At 52.0% G+C, this 19467-nt stretch overlaps 1 protein-coding gene across 1 annotated transcript in view; it reads right to left on the bottom strand.

Annotated features, from left to right (window-relative positions):
• Positions 1–19467, bottom strand: part of CORO2B (coronin 2B) — a 133208-nt gene that overhangs the window by 12585 nt on the left and 101156 nt on the right. The window contains exons 3-5 of the mRNA XM_045541820.1: positions 14310–14426; positions 2387–2536; positions 1581–1745 (exon numbers count right to left, since the gene is read on the bottom strand). Coding sequence (XP_045397776.1) covers positions 1581–1745; positions 2387–2536; positions 14310–14426 — 432 coding nt within the window. The remainder of the gene's footprint in view (positions 1–1580; positions 1746–2386; positions 2537–14309; positions 14427–19467) is intronic.

Raw genomic sequence — 19467 nt, 5'->3', positions numbered from 1 at the left:
CCCCCAGAGCAGTGGCACTGGGGGAGAGGAAGGGAGCTGACCTCACCAGGGGCATCTCTTTTAATGTCCATAACAATAGCTACTGGAAGACATCATTATCCCCACTTTGAGGATGAGGAAACTGAGGCTCAGGGGGACACACCAGATTCATGCTGGGTCCCTGTTTGACAAGTCACTTCATCAGGAGGTTCCCCCTTAACGGAGCTGTCTTCTGCTCCTCTCCTGGCCATCAGCTCACCACACTTGATTTCCTCCTAATGTACCAGCCCTTCACCAGGTGAGTCAGCATCGAGTCAGAAAAGAGGCTAGTGGGGCAGTGCACAGATCCAGGCTGGTGTCACTTGCTCTGGATTTTAGTCCCATCTCTGCCAAAAAAGCGTAGCCTGGAAGTCCCTCACCCTCTCTGGGCTTGTGTCCCCATCTGCAGTGGAGTTCTCTGCTCTCTGACATCCTTTCTGTTCAGTGTGGGCTCTGGGTTTGAAATACAGCTCCTCCTGGAACTGTGAGGTTCAAGCCTCCCAACCTCACCAGGGCTCAGTGTTCTCACGTGTAAAATGAGAGGAACAACAGTGCCCACCTCAGAGGGCTGTCCTGAGGATGATGTAGAGCCCTCGACACCATGCATGCCACACAGCGAACTCTTAGGAAATGTCAGTTACTACCAATGATACTAACAACTGTAATTATTATTAATATTTGTAGTAGCATATAATGTGAATATCCAGTATTCAAAATGCATGGGGCCAGAAGTGTCTGGGATTTAGAATTTTTTCAGATTTTGGAATATTTGCATTATATTTACCGATTGACCTTCCCAAATTTAAAAATCTGAAATCTGAAATGCTCCAATGAGCATTTTCTTTGAGCATCATGTCAGCACTCAAAAAGTTTGGGATTCTGGAACATTTTGGATTTTGGATTTTTGAGTTGGGGATGCTCAACCTGTAGCAGTAGATGACTTTCTGGTCTTGCAAAAACAGACTCTTCCAAGATAAACACACCCAGGTCAAGCATCAATCCTTTCTTGCGTAGGAGGCAAATCCCAAATTTCATCCAAATTTTCCAACTCACTTAGCCCCATGACTAGCACACAGTAGGTGCTCAAGAAATGTTAATTGTTCCCAAATGGCACCTACCTCTTCCTTATACCCAAGACCCAAGAGATTCAAAGACCAAAAGTGGAGCTGAGCTCACCATCACCTTTGGGACCCTGAGCCATTTCCCCAGGCTCATCCCCTGCAGATGGCTGGGCAGTGAGTCCAAAGTCTCCTCCTCCTGTGCCCAGGATGGGACTTGTTAACACCTAGGGATTTATGCACTGAAGGGTGTCACCAGTTCAGCTTCCACAGCAGGCTAGACAATCCTATCTAGGGGAGGAGGTGCGGTGGGGGCAGAAGGGTGCTGAGGGCCCTCCACACTCAGAACAAGGCAGGGCTCCTACGCGCGGAGAAGGGCCAGGACAGACAGGCCGGTCAACAGAAGTGCGAGGGAGAAGGAGGCTGGCACAGCCTTTTCCTCCAGGCCTGGCTGAGCTCCAGGCCCCAATCCCTTCCCCCCCCCAAAAAAATGTAGGGTTCCACCTGCAGGACGCGGCCGGAGCGGGGCTCGATCACACGCAGCTTCTTGTCTTTGCACGTGGTGGTGAGGAGGCTGCCGTCTGTGTTGAAGGACATGCAGAGGATCACGTCCGTGTGGCAGTCGATCATCTTCACCGGCTCGCCCACGTCCAGGTTCCAGATGAGGACCTGCGGGACAGACGCGCAGGAGGCGGGGTCAGCCGCTGTTGCAGTCCCGGCGCATCTGTCCCCGGTCCGCACCCGACCGCCCTGGGAGAAGCGCCCCAGGCGGGACGTGGTGTGTGCTGGGATGCAGGACGGGGCCGCTGAGTTCTACATGGAAAGGCTGATACATTAGATCCTCCAATATCCTCGGCCAGATCCCAGCCCCGCCTGCGCTCCGTTTGTGTAACCGGCAAGAAGGATACGCGTTCCCTGCCAGGTCCCTCTGAGGACATGCCTGACGCAGAGGCTGAGGCTCCACTTTCCCCCTCCGGCAGCTTGGTCGCTTCCTTTTTCTGCCAGGAGAGCAGTGCCCACCTCTTGGTTAAGAAGGGGCCACGAAGAGGGTGTGGCGGAGAGTGCGCATTTTCCTCCAGTCCACCCGCCTCCAGCGAAGGCAGAAAAGATGCCTTTAGCCTCTGCGGACCCCAGGAATGACGGGGTGCACAGGACACGCTCAGTCGTGTGCAGTGAATGAATGAATACATGAATGAGCGAACGAACCGATGAGGCAATGCGGATTGCTTGGGAAATAACCGTGTTCCCTGTGGGCCCCCGAAGACCCTCTTGTCTCTCCCCCCGCCCCCAGCTGCCCGCCCGCCGCGCACCTTGTAGTCGTAGCCGGCGCTGAAGAGGATGTTGTTGGTGGTGGGGTGCCACTCCACCAGCCCCACGCGCCGGCTGTGCCCGTGCAGCTCCAGCAGCGCCTCCGTCATGTTCCGCTTCAGCCCGCCCTCGGGAATCTCCCAGATTCGCACCTGCAGAGGGGACCGAGGGCCCAGGCTGGGTGGGCAGGGCCGGGAGGTGCCATTGATAAAAGTGCCTCCTCCCCTGGACAGCTGGCTTTCCAGGATCCGCCTGGAGAGGCACCTCTTGGCTCAAGGCGGTGGGCAGAGCCTGACCGAGGCCTGCGGGGGTCCCAGGGTGTGGTTAGAGAGGAGAGAGACCACCACCTCTCTTTGCCTTTGAGAGGTTTTTTTCTGCGACATCTCTGCAGACCCAAGAACTATTATGACTGGCATGTTGCTATTGCTGTGGTCTAGCCAGGCTCGGAGGACCATGCACGAGCAGCTTCCAGCAAATGTTGTACCAAAAAGCCTATCTTTGCTTCCCATCTCACACCCTTCTAAGAGAATATGCCTTCCTTCTACCCTCCTTGGCCCCAGCCCTGCTGTTTTAACCACCTGGCCTTGCCCCCCACTCTGTCCCTGACCCAGGAGGGACCCCTGGGCAGAGGGAAGTGCGTGTGGGAGGCTAGAAGGGCTGGGTCTCTCCCAAGAGGCAATGGACTCAGGGGCAGAGACTGATTAGAAAGGATGGGCAGAGCCTGGATATAGTTGCTATTTTCAGTCTTGTGGATGCTGATAAAGAAGCAGAGAAAGATGCTCTGCAGAGAGGAGGATGGGACACTCGGGGAAGCAGAGAGAAGAGACCACGTGGCCCCAGAGAGGCTGAGCAGTTTCTCTGTAATCTCTGAATACCCCCCAGATTATTTACATTAGCCTTGGCGGGCATCTGTCACTCACACTAAATGTGCTCTGCATAGTTTCAACTGCTTTGTCTATAAAGGGGGACAAATCCTTGCCCTCCCTCACCTACTGGTAGGATAAGATGACATAATGGTGTGCCAGTTCATAAACTGGAAAGTGCTCTAAAGACCTAAGGAATTACAATTCTTGTCGTTATCATTCCTATTACCTATTATAGGCTAACTGGGCGGAGAGGAGAGAGCACATGTGACTACAACTTAGGACACCTTTAAAACAAATCTTTTGAAAATCTGGACCCCACCCTTGCTAGTAAGGAGAAAAACAGGAAAAACAGCTTTGAGATACCATTTATAATCTGCTAAAATAGCCAAGCGAAAAAAACAAGAGCCAGTGTTGGCAAGATTATACTGGAACTCGTAGATTCTACTGATGTTGGTAGTATTATAAATCAGAGTAACTCTTTTGGAGACAATTTGGCAATTTTTAGGAGGAGCCATAAAGACATTTATATTGTGCTCCTTGACCTAGTAGCTTCCCTCTTAAAATACGACATAAGCAAAATCTCCATGAATGAAGATGTTCATTGCATCATCTATATGGAAAATGTGGCAACACTGTAAGTGACCAACATCAGGGGAACGATTTACTATGTCCCATCAGTATGTAATACTGGCCACTTGATTATAATGCTGAAGGCCATGAAGACACTCGGACAGCATGTTAAAGAGAGCCAAAGACAGACCCGAGGGCCTGGGAGCAAGGCTGGTGCCCCTACAGGAACTTCTGCGACATTTCCCTTCTCGGTGCTTCTTCCTCAGACTACAGAAATGAGCATTTCCCCCACTTGTGTTCCCCTAAAGACCCCACTCCTGTACCTGTCAACTGGGAGGTTTCAGGGTAAGAAAGGCAGGTTCAATCACAGATTTGAGGTCACTTCTAGGTGTACCATTCTCAGTTTCAGTAAATCAGATTCAAAAGGTCAATTCAGAAAAAGTTTATAATTAGGGGACAGTTAGAAATGTTTTTCCAGCCCCACTGTCATCCCTTTGGGAGGGCTCCAGCCCTCCAGTAAAGCCCAACACTCCCCCACAGTCCTACGCAGTGGTGGTGGGTGGTGGGGGCTCAGCACGCCCTATGATAGTCTTTCCTTGGCAGCCCCTTCACCAGGGTGTTCAGAGGTGGGGACTGATCTGGAAATGGCAGGGAGGCTGCAATGGGGACAAGATGCTGTGTACATGACTCAGTCACCAACAAGACACACATTCCTTTTGTCCCCAAATGTACTGCAGGAAGGTGACCTTGAAGTTATAGACTAATGCTTTGGTTAGACATGTACATACCACACGCACACACACACATGCACACACACATGTGCATACACAAACTTCTTTCCGTTTTACCCAAAAGGGATGATATTACACATGTTCCTCTTAAACTCGCTTTTCTCCAGTAACAACGGATAGTGGGAATCTTTCCACACCGCTACATGAAGATCTACCTTATCTTTGTAAGTGGCCAGAGACACATCTGTTGTATGACCGTCCCATGATGAATTTAATCAACCTTTATTAATTGACACCTGAGTTCTGTCTTTTCTCACACGAATAAAATTCATTCTATGATGAACGTGCTCATAATACAAGCGTGTGCACGGGTGTGAATATTCTTGTAGGACTGATGCCTAAAAGTGTTTCCTTTTTTTTTATAGTTACAGTAAAATTGTCCCCAAAGGCTGTCCCAGTTTTTACCCACAGAGTCTGAGAGTGATTCATTATGCCTCTGAAACTACACCTTTTAAAAAACTGCTTTTAACCCATCTGATAGGTCAAAAATGCCTTCTCTCTATTGTTTGGATTTGCATTCCTTTGATTCGTAGAAATACTGGCATCTTTTCTCATGTCTCCTAGCCACCCATGTTTGCACTGGAGTAGAAAGCTCCAGAAGCTTTCAGACTCAAAGGCATGAGACTTTAAGGGGCAGAACGGCAGGCCAGCGGGGAGGCGTTTGGGGGCAGAGGATTCTGTTTATGGACGCCTCACACTGTACCTTGCCGTGCATACACACTGACTGAGGCAGAAGAGTTGCCTCTGGTCTTTGAGAAAGACCTTTGGAACCAAAATCTGAGCCTCATTCACTCCACAAATGCCTCCCAAGGGCCTCCTATGAGCCAATAGGACACAGCGTTGAACCCGGGCCATGCCTGCTACGAGCAGCACGCAGAGGGGCAGACCAGGCAGACTCCCACCCGCGGAGCACAGCGCTGGTGGAAACCGTGAATCCAATCTTGGGGCTGACCAGGGTGGGAGGGTCTTGAAGGAGCAGGATTAGAAGAGAGGATGTTGAACCAAGTTTAAAAAGACAGGTTGGGGGTGTGAGGAGGGATGAGGAGACAGAAAAATGACCATCATTGCGAGGTGGGGGATCAGGCGCCGTGGGTGGGAACAGTATATGCAGGTCAGCCTGGCTGGTGTGGAGCAGGGGGGCAGGTGGCAGAGGGGGCCTGGGGTCGTGTGTGTCACTCCCTGTCACTGAGGCCCAACCTAAGTCCTGAGCAGCCCAGCCAACTGAGGTGTCCCTGGGTTCCACGGCATGCCTGCTTAAGGTAGAGACACACGGGGAGCCGTGGGTTGAGGCTCTGCCCAGGCTCTAATCCCACTTACGAGCTGGGTGACTTGGGACAAGCCAGTTAACCTCTCTGAGGCCACACCTCCTCATCTAGAAAATAGAGATAATGTGCCTTTCAGAGGTGTGTGGATTAAACTGAACTGGCTTCGGAGTCCTTGTGCATCTGAAGCTTTCTAGCCACATGAGCTAAGAACCTTGGGGCTCAGCCCAGAGGAGGGGATGGCAGGTGGTGTCTGTGCCCAGGCTCCAGCCCCTGGACTGGGTGCAAGTCTCATGGAGCAAAGGGCACAGGTGGAAACCAAAAGAGCTGTTTTCACCAGTAAGTGTCAGACGTAGGGTCCCAGGCAGGGCTCAGGGGACCCGAATGAATGAATATCCCAGAGAGAGAGAGAAAGGTGCCCTGCTTCATCCCCATTTGATACCAGCCACTTTCCTCCTTGGGGCCTGGTTTTCTCATCCTCACATTGAGATATATTAGTTAATCTTCTAAACTTCTCTGCTTTTGACACCATTGAGTGCATTGCTGGGAGAAGGAGACTGGCTCTGCTTGACCCATGGCTGTAGCAAACAGTTGGCCCCACATGCTACAGAGCTCAGAGGAGGAGCTGGAGTTCACAGTGGGCCTAAAGAGCTGGGAAAGGAATTCCAGTCCCTTAGTATTCAAGGGATTTGCTGGAAACAAAGAGTGGATGGGGTGTGGGAGGAGTGCTGTGGGTCTGCCCAGAGGTCGCTCTGGGAGGTTACTTAAATTCAATAGGAAACCCAGTAGGGTCTGCCAAACCGGATTTCTGGAAGGAAGGGGTGGGGAGAAGTGGCCACAGTGCTGTCTCCAGCAAGCCAGCTGTGCCTGGGACTGTCCCCCTCATAGGTCCCTGGGTCAGAGCCCTGTTTAATTCATTTACGTTCAATCCAACAAAATATGCTCAGTTCCTCCCTGAGCCACGCAGATAAGATGTTGGGGGACAGTCCTCGGTCTCAAATGGCCTGCAGCCTTGTGAGGGAGACGGCAGACCCCGCAGCATGGCTAGGGCGAGGCAGCTGATACGGGCGTTTCATAAACCTACGAAACCAAATGTCCCCACGCACTGGAGAGGGAGCAGCCAGCCAAGAAAGCAAGAACCGTGTGGTCCGACGAGCTCCGTTCAAATCCAGGCTCTGACCTTATTGGCTGTGAGACGGTGGCTGTTACTTCACCTCTCTGAGTGCCAGTTTTCTCATCTGTAAGGGTAATTATACGCACACAACAGAGCTGCCGTGAAGACTAAAGATAAAAGAAGTACACTACCGAGCGGATTACGAAAGACTTAATAATACTTAAGGATGTTTATTTCATATTAAACAAGGATTATATGCACATTTTTATATAAGTAAAACTTTAGGTGTGATTGAATTATATTTTTTATGGCCACTTTGTTGCCCCCTATGTAGTCAATACGTATAATATGAAGTTTGTCTCCATTTTGCGGAACACAGCATGAATTTCATCTTTAAAATGCTTACATGATCGTGGAGGTATGTGGTCGGATCTCTGCTTTCTGACACATTGAGGGTTACGGCTGCTAGTGACTTAGGGCTGGGGCCCAGTGAGGGCCTAGTGAGCCCCCTGATGACACTGTTCCTAAGGGGAAGACTACTCCATTTGGGGGATCTGCATATTACACAGCTACAGCACACAGTACTTACCACCTGCGTATGAAATATAGGGGCTCAAAGGAAGAGGAGGAGTTCACAGCGGGCCTATGTAGCTGGGAGAAATTTGATGTCCAATGCCTTAGTATCTACTTAGGAAAAAAACTGTTTGGGGTAGCATGGGGAGGAAAAGGAAGGTTTTCCTTACGGTTTCTGCCCTCTAGAAGCCTCCAGTCTGGCTGTACTACAGTACACAGTCATTGGCTCTCAGATTTCCATCTAATGAACCCATAGAGATGGTGCCTGGGGCCAAGAGCACAGCAGCTCTCATGTCTCCTGCAGGGAGAAGGGGAAACTGTGGGAGTCTTGCTCCTGGAACCCCCAGGTCTCCATGTCTGGTCAATTATTTCGTTTACTACTAAAAACTGAGTGTATTGTCACTCACCTAAACAAGAGGTAGGATCTCAAAAGTCTGCCTGAATGCTAATGTCTCCTGACTACCTGACTTTTTCCCAATATGGGAAACAAACCACAGCAAACCCAGGGAGGTAGGAGAGGCCAACTGAGGGCCCAGCGGGAGCTGGGAGTCCTGGAAGGAGGTGCTGGAGGAAATGGTCGCTGTGGGGCTGGACACGGGAAAGGATAAGTGCTACATGCTGTTATTATCATTATTATTACTATTACTAGTGATTGTCCTTACATAACTAAGGAATGAGGCCCATAGAGTTAGGAAACTTGCCCAGGTACACAGCTAGGAAGGGAGGAGCTGGGATGCAAACTTGGAATTTGAATCAGGCAGACTATGTTCTTTCTCTCTTCCAAATACCTGCCCGTGTCCAGTCCTTCCTTCTCCCCTGGTTCACATCCAACCACCTGAAGAAGTCACCGCCTGCCTTTCTGCTTATCTGTTCCAGGGAACAGCAGCTCTCTGGCCCCAAGTATCTAGAAATCACCCTTCTTGGGGCACAGACAACCTCCCAGGCCTCCCACTGCATGGTCATCTCTACTCCAACAGGGGTTGGCTCTTTCAATCCGCCTCTGTCTCTCCATAGTACAGGCACAGGGAGCAATGCCTGGCATACCACAGGTGCCCAGGGCATATTTATTGAGTGAATCAACAAATGGAGGAACCCAAGAAACCCAGAAGCCCTCCTGTCATCAGCAGGTCCAGCAGTGAACCCCTCCCAACCTGGGGAGACAGGCTGGTGGGGGCCGGACAGATGAGGAGTCACCCCTTTAATCCTGATCAGGAAGGAGGACACGGTGGGGGACTTCTTTCCCGGAGTTGGAGGCTCAGCGTTCAGCTTAGTCTTTTTTGGAAACCAGTGACGGAAGGCCTATTGGGGGCTCCACAAATAAGAAAGAGACGCAGTAGAAAGAGCACTGCCTGGATGCCTGGGTCTCCGACTCCCACCCACCCCTCACTGGGGGGAGTTATTTAAACTCTTGGGTCTCTACTTGAGGAGGAGAAAGTCACTGTCGATGTTTATGGGGTTCTTAGGAGACACAAAACACTCTTTATACTCATTTATTCTCAGAGGCCAATGTGATCCTTATTTTTTATAGTAGGACAATTCGCACCTAGAGAGGGAAAGAAATTGGTCTAAGCCCACAAAGCCAGGAAGTAGCAGAGCCAGGATTTTACCTGGGCCTAGGGACTTCTGGGCCTGGCTGCTTAGCCACTAAGCCACTGAGCCACAGCACCACTTCCTCTGTGGCTGCCAGGTTTGCTGGTGAGGACCTAGTCAGGTCGCTGGCCTCCCAGGGCTACCTTCCTCCCATCTCTGAGAGTGCATTGCTCCCTTGCAGCTCCTGGGCCTGTGTGTGTGTGTGTGTGTGTGTGCCGGAGGCTGGGTGGTGGGCGGCTTCCAGCAGGGCTCACGTCCTGCCCCCTCCTGCCCCCAGCTCCTCAGGGAGGGGCACCACCTCTTTGGAGTGAGGAGGGCAGAGCTGGGTGGAGGAGCTTGAATGGAAGGCGAAGGAAAGACGCTGAGCTGGGCCCACCAGCAAGAGGGCCTGCCCCTGGCCCTCCTCCCTCTATGGGGATCGCTGTCCCCCTCTCCTTGAGATGTCAGAAAGCTCTCTCTTTCTCTGCGGCTGCCGGCCCGGAGAAGGGCTGGGAGCAGGAGGCTTGGAAACCGATAGCACCCTTCCCTGCCGCCTGCCAGCCGCCCTCCCTAGCTGCAGCAGAAGCTATAAAAAGCACAGCCCTTCAACAATAGGTGACATCACCCAGCGGCGGAAAGAACTGGATTCTGCCAGATGCCAGGGAGAATTATGGCCCCCTCACCCCTCCCTCAGGACTGAAGCCCCTCAGGAGGGGCTTGGGTATGTTCCACCGGGTCCCTGGCGGGATGGAGGTGAGACTCCAGAGCCCCTGCTCATGCCCTGGGGGCGGGGGCTGGGGGAGGCGGATCCCCAGGGACAGGGATCAGGGATCCACTTGACAACTTCACAGATTTCAGGGATGAGGATATGGGGAAGGAGCTAGGGAAGTGGGGGCTTGCTGAGTCCCACCGTGTCCTCTGTTCTGAGAGACAAGTGCAGGGCAGTGGGGGGCAGGGGAAGGGCCAGACCCGCAGCGCCCTCCCGCCTGCAGCACGGTGCCCAGGGCACAGTCGCTCTGCCGACTGACCTCCCAGCCTCGGTCCTGGGTGCCGTGTTTGACGCGCAGCAAGGGGGCCATAGGCTGGAATTGGGCAAGAGAGGGTATCTGGGAGGCCTGTGTCTCAAGGCACTTTGGGGGATGCAGGGGGAGGAGCCTCCAAGTCCAGCTCTAGGGAGCTGCAGACTCCGCTTCCCTTGTGCCCCCCTCCACCCCACCCCGTGAAGACGCCTCCCCTGTGCGAGCCCTGGGTGGGCACAGAGGAGACCTGTGATGTGAATACTGAGTGTTGGGTGGTCTGAACCATCAGCCCATCATGGCTCTGAGCCTCAGTTTCCTCCTCTGCAAAACCAGGGCTGCTGGCAGGGAGCTGAGCGTGCAGGCAGATGAAGACGCCCTGTGTGACCTCGGGCCAGGCACCTCCCCTCGGGCCCCAGTGCTCCCTTCTCCAGCAGGGGCTGGCTCCTGCCACAGGGGCCTGCTGGCTCCAGTGCCAGAATCCTTGGCCCCACAATGGGGAGGGGTGGACACCTCACGGGCAAGATGGGGCTCTGAGCCGTGCTTGTGGGGCAGCTGGCCTGGCAGCCGGACCAAGGGCTTAGTTCCTCTCTGATCCAGAGACTTAATCTCCTTGTCTCGGGATCAGTGGCCCAGAACAGCCCCTCCCTCCCCGTGCTCCAAGCCTGCGTCCTTTCCCTCCACGCCTCCCAGCCACGCGGCCCCTGGGTGCTCCCCTCCTCCCCACTCACCCGCCTCCCAGCCTGCATCCAGCTAGCCCGGGCCCCAGCTCCACCATAAAGCTGGCCGTGACCTCTCCACCCTCAGCGATCCCTCCTTGATGGCCTAGGTGTGGAATGTCCCCTGCATACCACTTTCTGCAGTCCGGTTTATGCTCAGATGGCTTGAGAAGCACAGGTCTCCCCTCGAAGTTCAGCTGCTCACCCTGCGTCCCAGGCCTCCTCTCTCTGGTCCCAACTGCTCCCCTGCCTACTCCCTCATGGACCACCTCCCCAGGGCTCCAGCCACACCAGACAACTCCTTTTTCCAAGAACACCAGACGGGCATATTCCCTCCTGGCCTCTGCCTGTGCAAGTCCCTTCCAGGGACTCCTTTGTTAGCCCCTTTTCTACCTGTCAAAGTTCTGCTTCCCCAGAGTCTAGCTCTCCCTAACACTGTCTTCTGCTCCCTGCATGTTGGTCAGGATTAACTCCTCTCCCCTCCGTGTGCATAAGCCCTTGTTTGGCCTTTGGTGAGTGCAGCGACCTAGTCCTGCATTTGCACTTCAGGGAGTGGGGAGTGGGGCATGCCTGCCGCTCTGGGTGCTTCCAGAGCAGGGCTGAGAAGAGCAGGCGCTGATGAGGTGCCAGGCATGGTGCTGGCACAGACTGTCTTTCATGCTCACCGCAAGTGCCCAGGGGAGGTGTCATTACTTCGGCCACCCAGCCGGCCAGTGGCGCAGCTGAGATCCCATCCCAGGTCTCCCAGGGCCGCAGTTGCGCTCTTTGGACCCCAGCAGCCAGGAGGGTGCCAGGTGCACTGTGGACTCTCCACCAGCGTGTGCCAAACTGAAGAGAGTCCCCTGGCTCGTGTGGCTGGGGGTGCGGGCTTCCGTTTTTCTTGAACACACACCACGGATGTTCTGTTTATACACTGGGGCCTGGAGCACGAGGCGCCTACCAGGTGAAATAAGACACTGAGCTAGAAGTGAGTGGGTCCCTCTTGCCCTGATCCAGGCAGAAGAAACTGTGACATGAAGAGGAGCCAGGGTGGCCGGCAATTCCAAGAGCGCTGGCCTGACCCGCCCCTCCCCCACATCAGATGGACACCGTTCTGCTCTTACCCAGCTGGGCGCCTGGGGACACAGGAGACACCAGGAGGGGCCCAGAGCGTCCGGCATTGACTGTGATGATGACACTTGGCGGAGCAGGGGGGCATGGCCTTTGCGGCCGGCAGCCCCCGGTGAAAGCCTCTCTCCTCTACTTCCAGCTGTGTGACCTGCCCCTTCACCCTCAGTCTGGGTGGCAGTGCCTGTCTCACAGGTTGGCCATGAGGCCTCCGTGTGTGTAAAGTGCCCAGAGTGGGTGGGGAGCTTGGTAAAAGGCAGCCCCGAGTTCCAGGGGTGTGTGTCCCTGCTGGCTGGTGGCAGTCACCCCAGACCTCAGCAGGCAGGGATGGAGCCAGCTGTGGTCACTGCACTCCTTCTTGGGCTCCCTGCATCCAGGAGAGGATGCGGAGCACCTGCCCTCCCTCCCACTGAGCCCAGACCTCTTGCGCTGGCCCTGGGCCCCCAGCCCCCACCAGCTCAGGAAGCAACCAGTGAATGCTTTGTGCCCCCTCCACTTCATCCCCTTTTCTGGGCACCATCCCCTTGTGCCCTTCCTTCTGCCACGCTGGTCTGCCTGTGCTCTGCCCCTGGTCACTGCCCCCACTTTGGTTCTGGAGCTGCCGAGAGAAGTAACCAAACCCGATGGGGGTTCTTGCTCTCTCTGCTCACACAGGCCCTGCCCTCCTGCTGCTGCTCTCGGGAGTCCTCTCCCACCAACTTCGGGCCTCGGCCACCAGGAGCTGGTCACTCCACCCTCCCAGCCCCCTCCCCACCCTCTCCCAGGTACTAGGTACTGTGCCAGCTGACCTCACCCCCAGCTTTATGAACTAATCGAGACTGTTTACTGCAAATCTCTCTCTTTGTTTGGATAACTGATTAGTGGGACTATATTCATCTACTTATTCATTCATTTGTTTATCTTTCCATTCATCCATCTATCCATCCACCCATCATCCAGTCATCTATTTATTTAGTCATGCTTCCTTTCATTCATTCATCTATTTATCACCCATCCATTCATTCATCTCTGTATCCATCATTGTAGTCCTCCATCCAACAATCCACCCATCCATCCAACCATCCACCCATCTGTCCAAGCATCCACCCATCCATCCAGCAATCCACCCATCCATCCAACCATCCACCAATCCACCCAACAATCTACCCATCCATCCAACCATCCACCCATCCATCCATCCATCCAACAACACATCTATCCATCCATCCAACTATTCACCCATACATCATCCATCCATCCATGCATCCATCCATCCTATCCAAGACCTACTAAGTATTTATTAACCACCAGGCCATGTGCTGGATGCTTGGGGTTCATAGCCAAACAGGCTATGGTCTCTGCTCTCAGGAGCTCACAGTCCAGTCTGGGAAGACAGGGAGACAAGAGCTCTGAAGTTCCTTCCAGTTTCAATATCCCGAAAGTCTGACCTGTACTCAGGCCATGCCGTGGGTGCTAGGTATGCTGTGGCCTGACTAAAAGGCTGATCCTCCTCCACCTGGGTACTCCAGGGCCCTCCTCACCAGCTCAGCTGAGGCTCCGAAATCCCCTTTCTCCCAGGCTTGCATGGTGGTGCTGCTCAGGGGCACTGTGGGGAACAGTAGGGGGACCCCTCTCCAGAAATCCAGAGGCTCCTGCCAGTGCCACTGACCCTACCTCCACCTGCGAAAGCCAGCAGGGCCTGCGCAGGGGGCAGCCGGAAGCAGCTTTAAATGTCCCTCTCCCTGCATTGCGCACCCCTCTCTAGGCCGTCTCTCCCCTTCCCCTCCCACCTCATTGTGCCGGCCTGTTCTCTCCCTGTGCTGCCCTCTTCCTGCCCTCTGTTCCTCATTTCCCTTCTCCTGTTCCCTCTCTCCTCCCACGGAATGGTGGGGCACATAGAGTTCAAATTTCGGGTCACCAGCGTGGGTCCTAGACAAGTCACAGTTCTCTCAGCCAAGTGTCCCTCCCTAGAAACCACGACTCATAGAGGGAGCCGGACGGTACACTCACCACGCCCGGCCTGTGAAGATCAAGCTCTTTTCCTGCTCCTCCATTTCCTCCCTCTCCCCTCCCTCCTTTCCACACTCTCCCTCCAGCCCTCTCCTTCTGCCATCACAGACAAGTGCTGAATCATACGCTTCATTTTTAAATTCTCATTCTCACCTACAAAATCAACACCTCCAAACTCAATCACACTAAAGGCGCAGATCTGTCGAATACGCCATGGGTTTGTGCCCTCTGACCTTTCCTGGCTCCGTTCCTCCCCATGCTGGGAGCCGGAAGGATGACAGGAGGTGGCAAGGAGGAGAGGAGGGGGAGCGGAAGAAGGGGGGGCCTCCAGGGGGAAGCGGGAGCTCACCGACGTGTCCTCTGAGCATGAGGCAATGATGTTGTCGATGAAGGGGTTCCATTTGATGTCCAGCACGTTGCCCTGGTGACCACAGACCTTGGGGTAGTTGGGCTCAATCCTGCCTGTCTGCAGAGGAGAAACAGAGAGAGAAAGAACAGGATTAGTTTGATGGCCCTGGGGTGGCCCTGAAAAGAGAGCCTTTTCTGGACTTCGGGTCCCTGCTGGGCCAGATCAGTCTGGCCAAACTGCCTGGTGGCTGCATCCTCCCCTACACTCCGAATGGTGGTGGGGCAGGGCCACTGTTCTCCATACACGCCTCTGTGCAAATTAGGAAAAGGTGCCCCTTCCTCAAGTAAAATTGCTTAAATTTAAGATGTTACTACCCACAGGGACAGCCAAAGCCTGGTAGGCAGCAGCCGTGGCAGCACACACGCGAGCCTACATTCTCGCCCGTTCATACACACTCAGACATTGGGGTACATTTGCTCTCAGTGCCCACGTTCACCCACTGCCCCCAGGACAGGTGGCACAGCCAGGTTTGGATCAGGAAGAGGCTCTTTCCTGCTGCTCTGGGAGTCGGCACCGAGGCCTGACTCTCTGGGTCCACCTGTACACTTTTTTTTTTCTTGAGACAGAGTCTCACTCCATTGCCCTGAGTAGAGTGCCGTGGCGTCAGCCTAGCTCACAGCAACCTCAGACTCCTGGGCTCAAGCGATTCTCCTGCCTCAGCCTCCCGAGTAGCTGGGACTACAGGCACACACCACGACAGCAGGCTAATTTTTATATTTTTAGTAGAGACAGGGTCTTGCTCTTGCTTAGGCTGGTTTTGAACTGCTAAGCTCAAGCAGTCCTCCCACTAGGATTACAGGCGTGAGCCACTGCGCCTGGCCCCACCTATACACTCTTATATGAATTATTCTATCTACAATGTGAATGGGCATCTTTGTGCAGTGTGCATCTTGAACACCTGTATACAGTGCCCTGTGGTTGAAAGTACAGTCTTTGGAGTCACACGGGCCTATGTTTAAATCACAACTCTGCCATTTTTTAGCTATGTGGCCTCAGGAAAGTCAATGAACTTCTCTGAGCCTTGGTTTCCTCATTTCTAAAATGAGAACATCATCATCTACTTCTTAGCATTGCTGTGAAGATGAAATGAGCTAACGTGCTTAGCAGAGTACTTAGTGTAGTGATTATCATCATATGATGTCAGTTGTTATTGTACAGTTTAGATGACACTTCCTCCAGGAAGTCTTCCCTGATGCCTCTATGGGTTAAGAGCTCCTCCTCTGTGCTCTCACAGCAGGCTGTCTTCCCTCTCTCACAACACAGCTGACATCTGATTTGCAGTCTGCTTCTCTTGGTCTGTGAGCAACTGAGGTCCTCCTTGTCCCTGAATCTGCAGCCCCTTTCAGGCCTGGCACACAGTAGGTGCTCAGTCCATGACATCAGGGAGGGGAAAAGGTCCAGAAAAGGATGGAACAGGGGATGTGCACGGGCGTGGGAGGAGCTGTTCCATGTTTAGTGGCTACCAAGGTGATAAGGAAAGGAGAGGGGCTGTAGGCAGAAGCTGTGCCTCCCTCCCGCAGGTCTTTTTAGTGCTCGTTTTTTGGAGTTTGGAGGAAGTAAGGCAAGGAGGTTTTCCAGTCACTGTCCATCTACAAATAGTGGGTAGGTGGTCAGAAAAGTGGGGGTCCACGAGGCAAGCCATGCCTCTCCCTCCTTTAGGCTCCTCGTCTGAATAAGGAGGAAGAGAACCAGCTTTAGCCAAGCTCCCGCTGCGCGCGCTACCACTCCCAGCGAGAGGAAGCGGGAGTTATTTCAGAGCGTGTGTCCCGCGTGACCTCTCCCCACCACTTTCTGCCGGCACCTCTCAGCTCATTTCCAGATCGTTTGATCATTCCTGACACAGCAGGGGCAGGACGGGTGAAGAAAAAACAGGCCTGGTGAAAACGGCAGTGGTGTGGAAGGTGAGAAATCAGGCAGAGAAAGAGAGAGGGAAAAGGCCCGAGAGTGGTGTGGCGTGCTGCGGGAAAACGTGGCACTCCACAAACACGGCACGTGGACACGCCAGAGGAAAAGGACTGGAGAGTGTTGCCATCAGCTACGCATGGGCTCCTTGCAACATTCCACGAGCAGTGCAATTAGCTTTGGAATATGTGTTTCAATTACTTTTGGGCTGTTAGACTATGATTTTCAAAATGAGACTCTAAGCAGAGACTGAGCCACACTGACCTTGGGATTTATTAGGGCTACACATTATCTTTAATGCACACAACCTGTTTATTAGGTATGAGGAAATTAAGGCACAGAGAGGTTAAGCGACTTGCCCAAGGTCAACCAGCTAAAAGCAAGGCTGGAATTCCTACACAGGAGTGATTGCCAAAGGTGAGCTTTTTGAACCCCACTACTCGTTGCTGGCTGGCTCCCTTCCTCCAGCTCAGACTTTTGCATGGGAGACGGATCCTGCACCGTCTGCCTCCACAGCTCACTTGTCCTCTGACAGAGCCATTCCTCACACCGTTCCTGCATTTGTGTTCCCTGAGCACAGTTGTCTGCACTAAGCTTTTGGCACCCAGCCCGGCCCAGGCAAATGTGAGGGGCACTGAACCAGCCAAAGCGGCCATAATGGGATCTTCCAGCCAGTAGCGTGGGTGACACACTGGAGGGACAGGTTAAACAACATCACAGGATCCTCCTCAGAATAGCAAGGGAACCTATTCTGAGTGGGGTGTGGCCAGAGCCCTGCATTGGAGAGGGGAACAAGTCTTTTTAAGGCAGAGAATGATCCTGATGTAGCGTATACTTCCAGGTGGACCTCTCCGTACACAATGGGTGTGTTCCCCAATGGAGTAAATATGATTTTCACAACTGAATCACATTACGGTTTATGTGAACGTTAACCCCTGGAGTTTTGCAGTGCACAACCTGGTTGGCTGTATGCAGCAGCCCTGAAGCGAAGGACCCCCTTTCACCCTGGTATTCTGATTTTCCTGTTTTAGACAGTGGGGTTCTATATAAAGTTTTGTTTGAAAGATGAGTTCCCCTGCTAAAAAGAAAAGTTTGTAAACCACTTTTCTTTAGAGAAATCAAGCAAGTTAAAAAAGGCAGTTATTAGGCAGGGAGTGGTAGCTCACGTCTGTAATCCCAGTACTTTGGGAGGCCGAGGAGAGAGGATCTCTTGAGGCCAGGAGTGCGAGAACAGCCTGGGCAACAGTGAGACCTTGTCTCTACAAAAAATAAAAAATTAGCTGGGTGTGGTGGCGTGCACCAGCAGTCCCAGCTTCTCGGGATGCTGAGGCAGGAGGATCACTTTAGCCCAGGAGTTGGAGGTTGCTGTGAGCTATGATGACACCACTGCAGTCTAGTACAGGCAACAGAGTGAGACCCTGTCTCAATCAAACAAACAAACAAACAAACAAACAAAAGGCAATTATGAACTCCAGGAAAAAATGTTGTATAAGAAAGCTAATGTAGGCTGGGCGCGGTGGCTCACACCTGTAATCCTAGCACTCTGGGAGGCCAAGGCAGGTGGATTGCTTGAGGTCAGGAGTTTGAGACCCTGTCTCTACTAAAAATAGAAACAAATTATCTGGTCAACTAAAAATATATATAGAAAAAATTAGCCAGGCATGGTGGCGCATGCCTGTAGTCCCAGCTACTCGGGAGGCTGAGGCAGGAGGATCGCTTAAGCCCAGGAGTTTGAGGTTGCCATGAGCTAGGCTGACGCCACGGCACTCACTCCAACCCAGGCAACAAAGCAAGACTGCCTCAAGAAAAAAAAAAAGAAAAGAAAGCTAATGTAATCATAGTGCCTAATGATTTATGTGCAATATTTACATGGTTGTAATAATGTAAAAACTGAATATTTACATATTTATTTCAACAAGAGTTGTGCTATAATGTACTGGGAGGACAGAGCAGGGAAAGTGTATGGTGTGTGTGTATGTGTGTGTGTATGTGTGTGTGTGTGTCTGTGTTTAGAGAAAGAAGGGAGACAGAGCTGGAAGAGAGCTAGAGCCTCATTTTCCATAACGGGCAATGTCCAGAAGTTCAATAAACAATGTCTAAAATTTAAGAAAGAAAGACATTGTGGTAAAAGCATGTAATTAAGAAATATAGGGGAAAGAGTAAAAGGAAACAGCTAAAAGCAATCAAAGTAGCTACCTTTAAGGAGCAGGAAGCCGGGTGTGTGTTACAAGGTGGGACGGAGGCCCAGGTTATACGGAAAGCTGGGCAGGTAGATGTTTAACGACTGGGTCTCCAAGGAACGAAGGCCCGAACTGTAGCAGCATGTACCAATTTTGGTGGCGTAAGAATTCCCACCTTTGCTAATTTTGGGCTAAAGAGGTGATGTCACGGAATATAGAGTTATTAGAGATTCTCAGTAGTGCACCATTACATAATATTTCCACTATACAAACATAATAGACATAAATAACCTCAAGAACACAGATAGGAATAAAATAATTAGGAACTAATGAATTTTTAATACTTAGTATCTTTGTTTGTACTGTAATTTAATTGTAAGTTTATGCAATTTAATTTTTAATAATGACTGTGTTTAACAACCAGCTTGTATAGCTCCTAAAAGTTTAACAATAGGCTCTCACGAGCCAGTCCAAGCCGACTCCAGGACGCATCACTTGTCTTGCTACAGGCCTTGCAGTACTATTAGACTTTCTGAACTCCGCGCATTTATTGCTTTGATAGACATAAAAATTAAAGAACAAATAAAACACCTGTGTCAGATGTTCTAAGGAAAGCTTACTCTAAATTTTTAAGACATGTGAACAGTCCTGTCCCCCAACCCCACAAATGCCTCTGTTGTACAAGTCCCTGCTTCTTTATAGGTGGTGTGGCCAGAGACCAAACCTGGATCTGTCTGCCTGCAAAGCCTGGCTCTTAACCGCCTCACAACACTGCTTTCTCATGCTTAATACGACACACTAATACTCATACGAATACCAACACCAACACTAGTAGCTATTATTACTATAATTATATTAATATCATCAAGTTTATATTGATTTACAAATATAATCAAATTTAATCCTCACAAAAGCCCCGTCTTACAGCTGAGAAAACAGAGGTTTAGAGACCTTCTAAGGAGTCAAGATTTTTCAGTGTTACATAATTTTAGAATAACTGTTTAAATGGTCGGCTC

The sequence above is a fragment of the Lemur catta genome, chromosome 1 (genome assembly GCF_020740605.2).
Source record: "Lemur catta isolate mLemCat1 chromosome 1, mLemCat1.pri, whole genome shotgun sequence".
Lineage (NCBI taxonomy): Eukaryota > Metazoa > Chordata > Mammalia > Primates > Lemuridae > Lemur > Lemur catta.
This window is presented reverse-complemented; position numbering and strand designations above follow the sequence as displayed.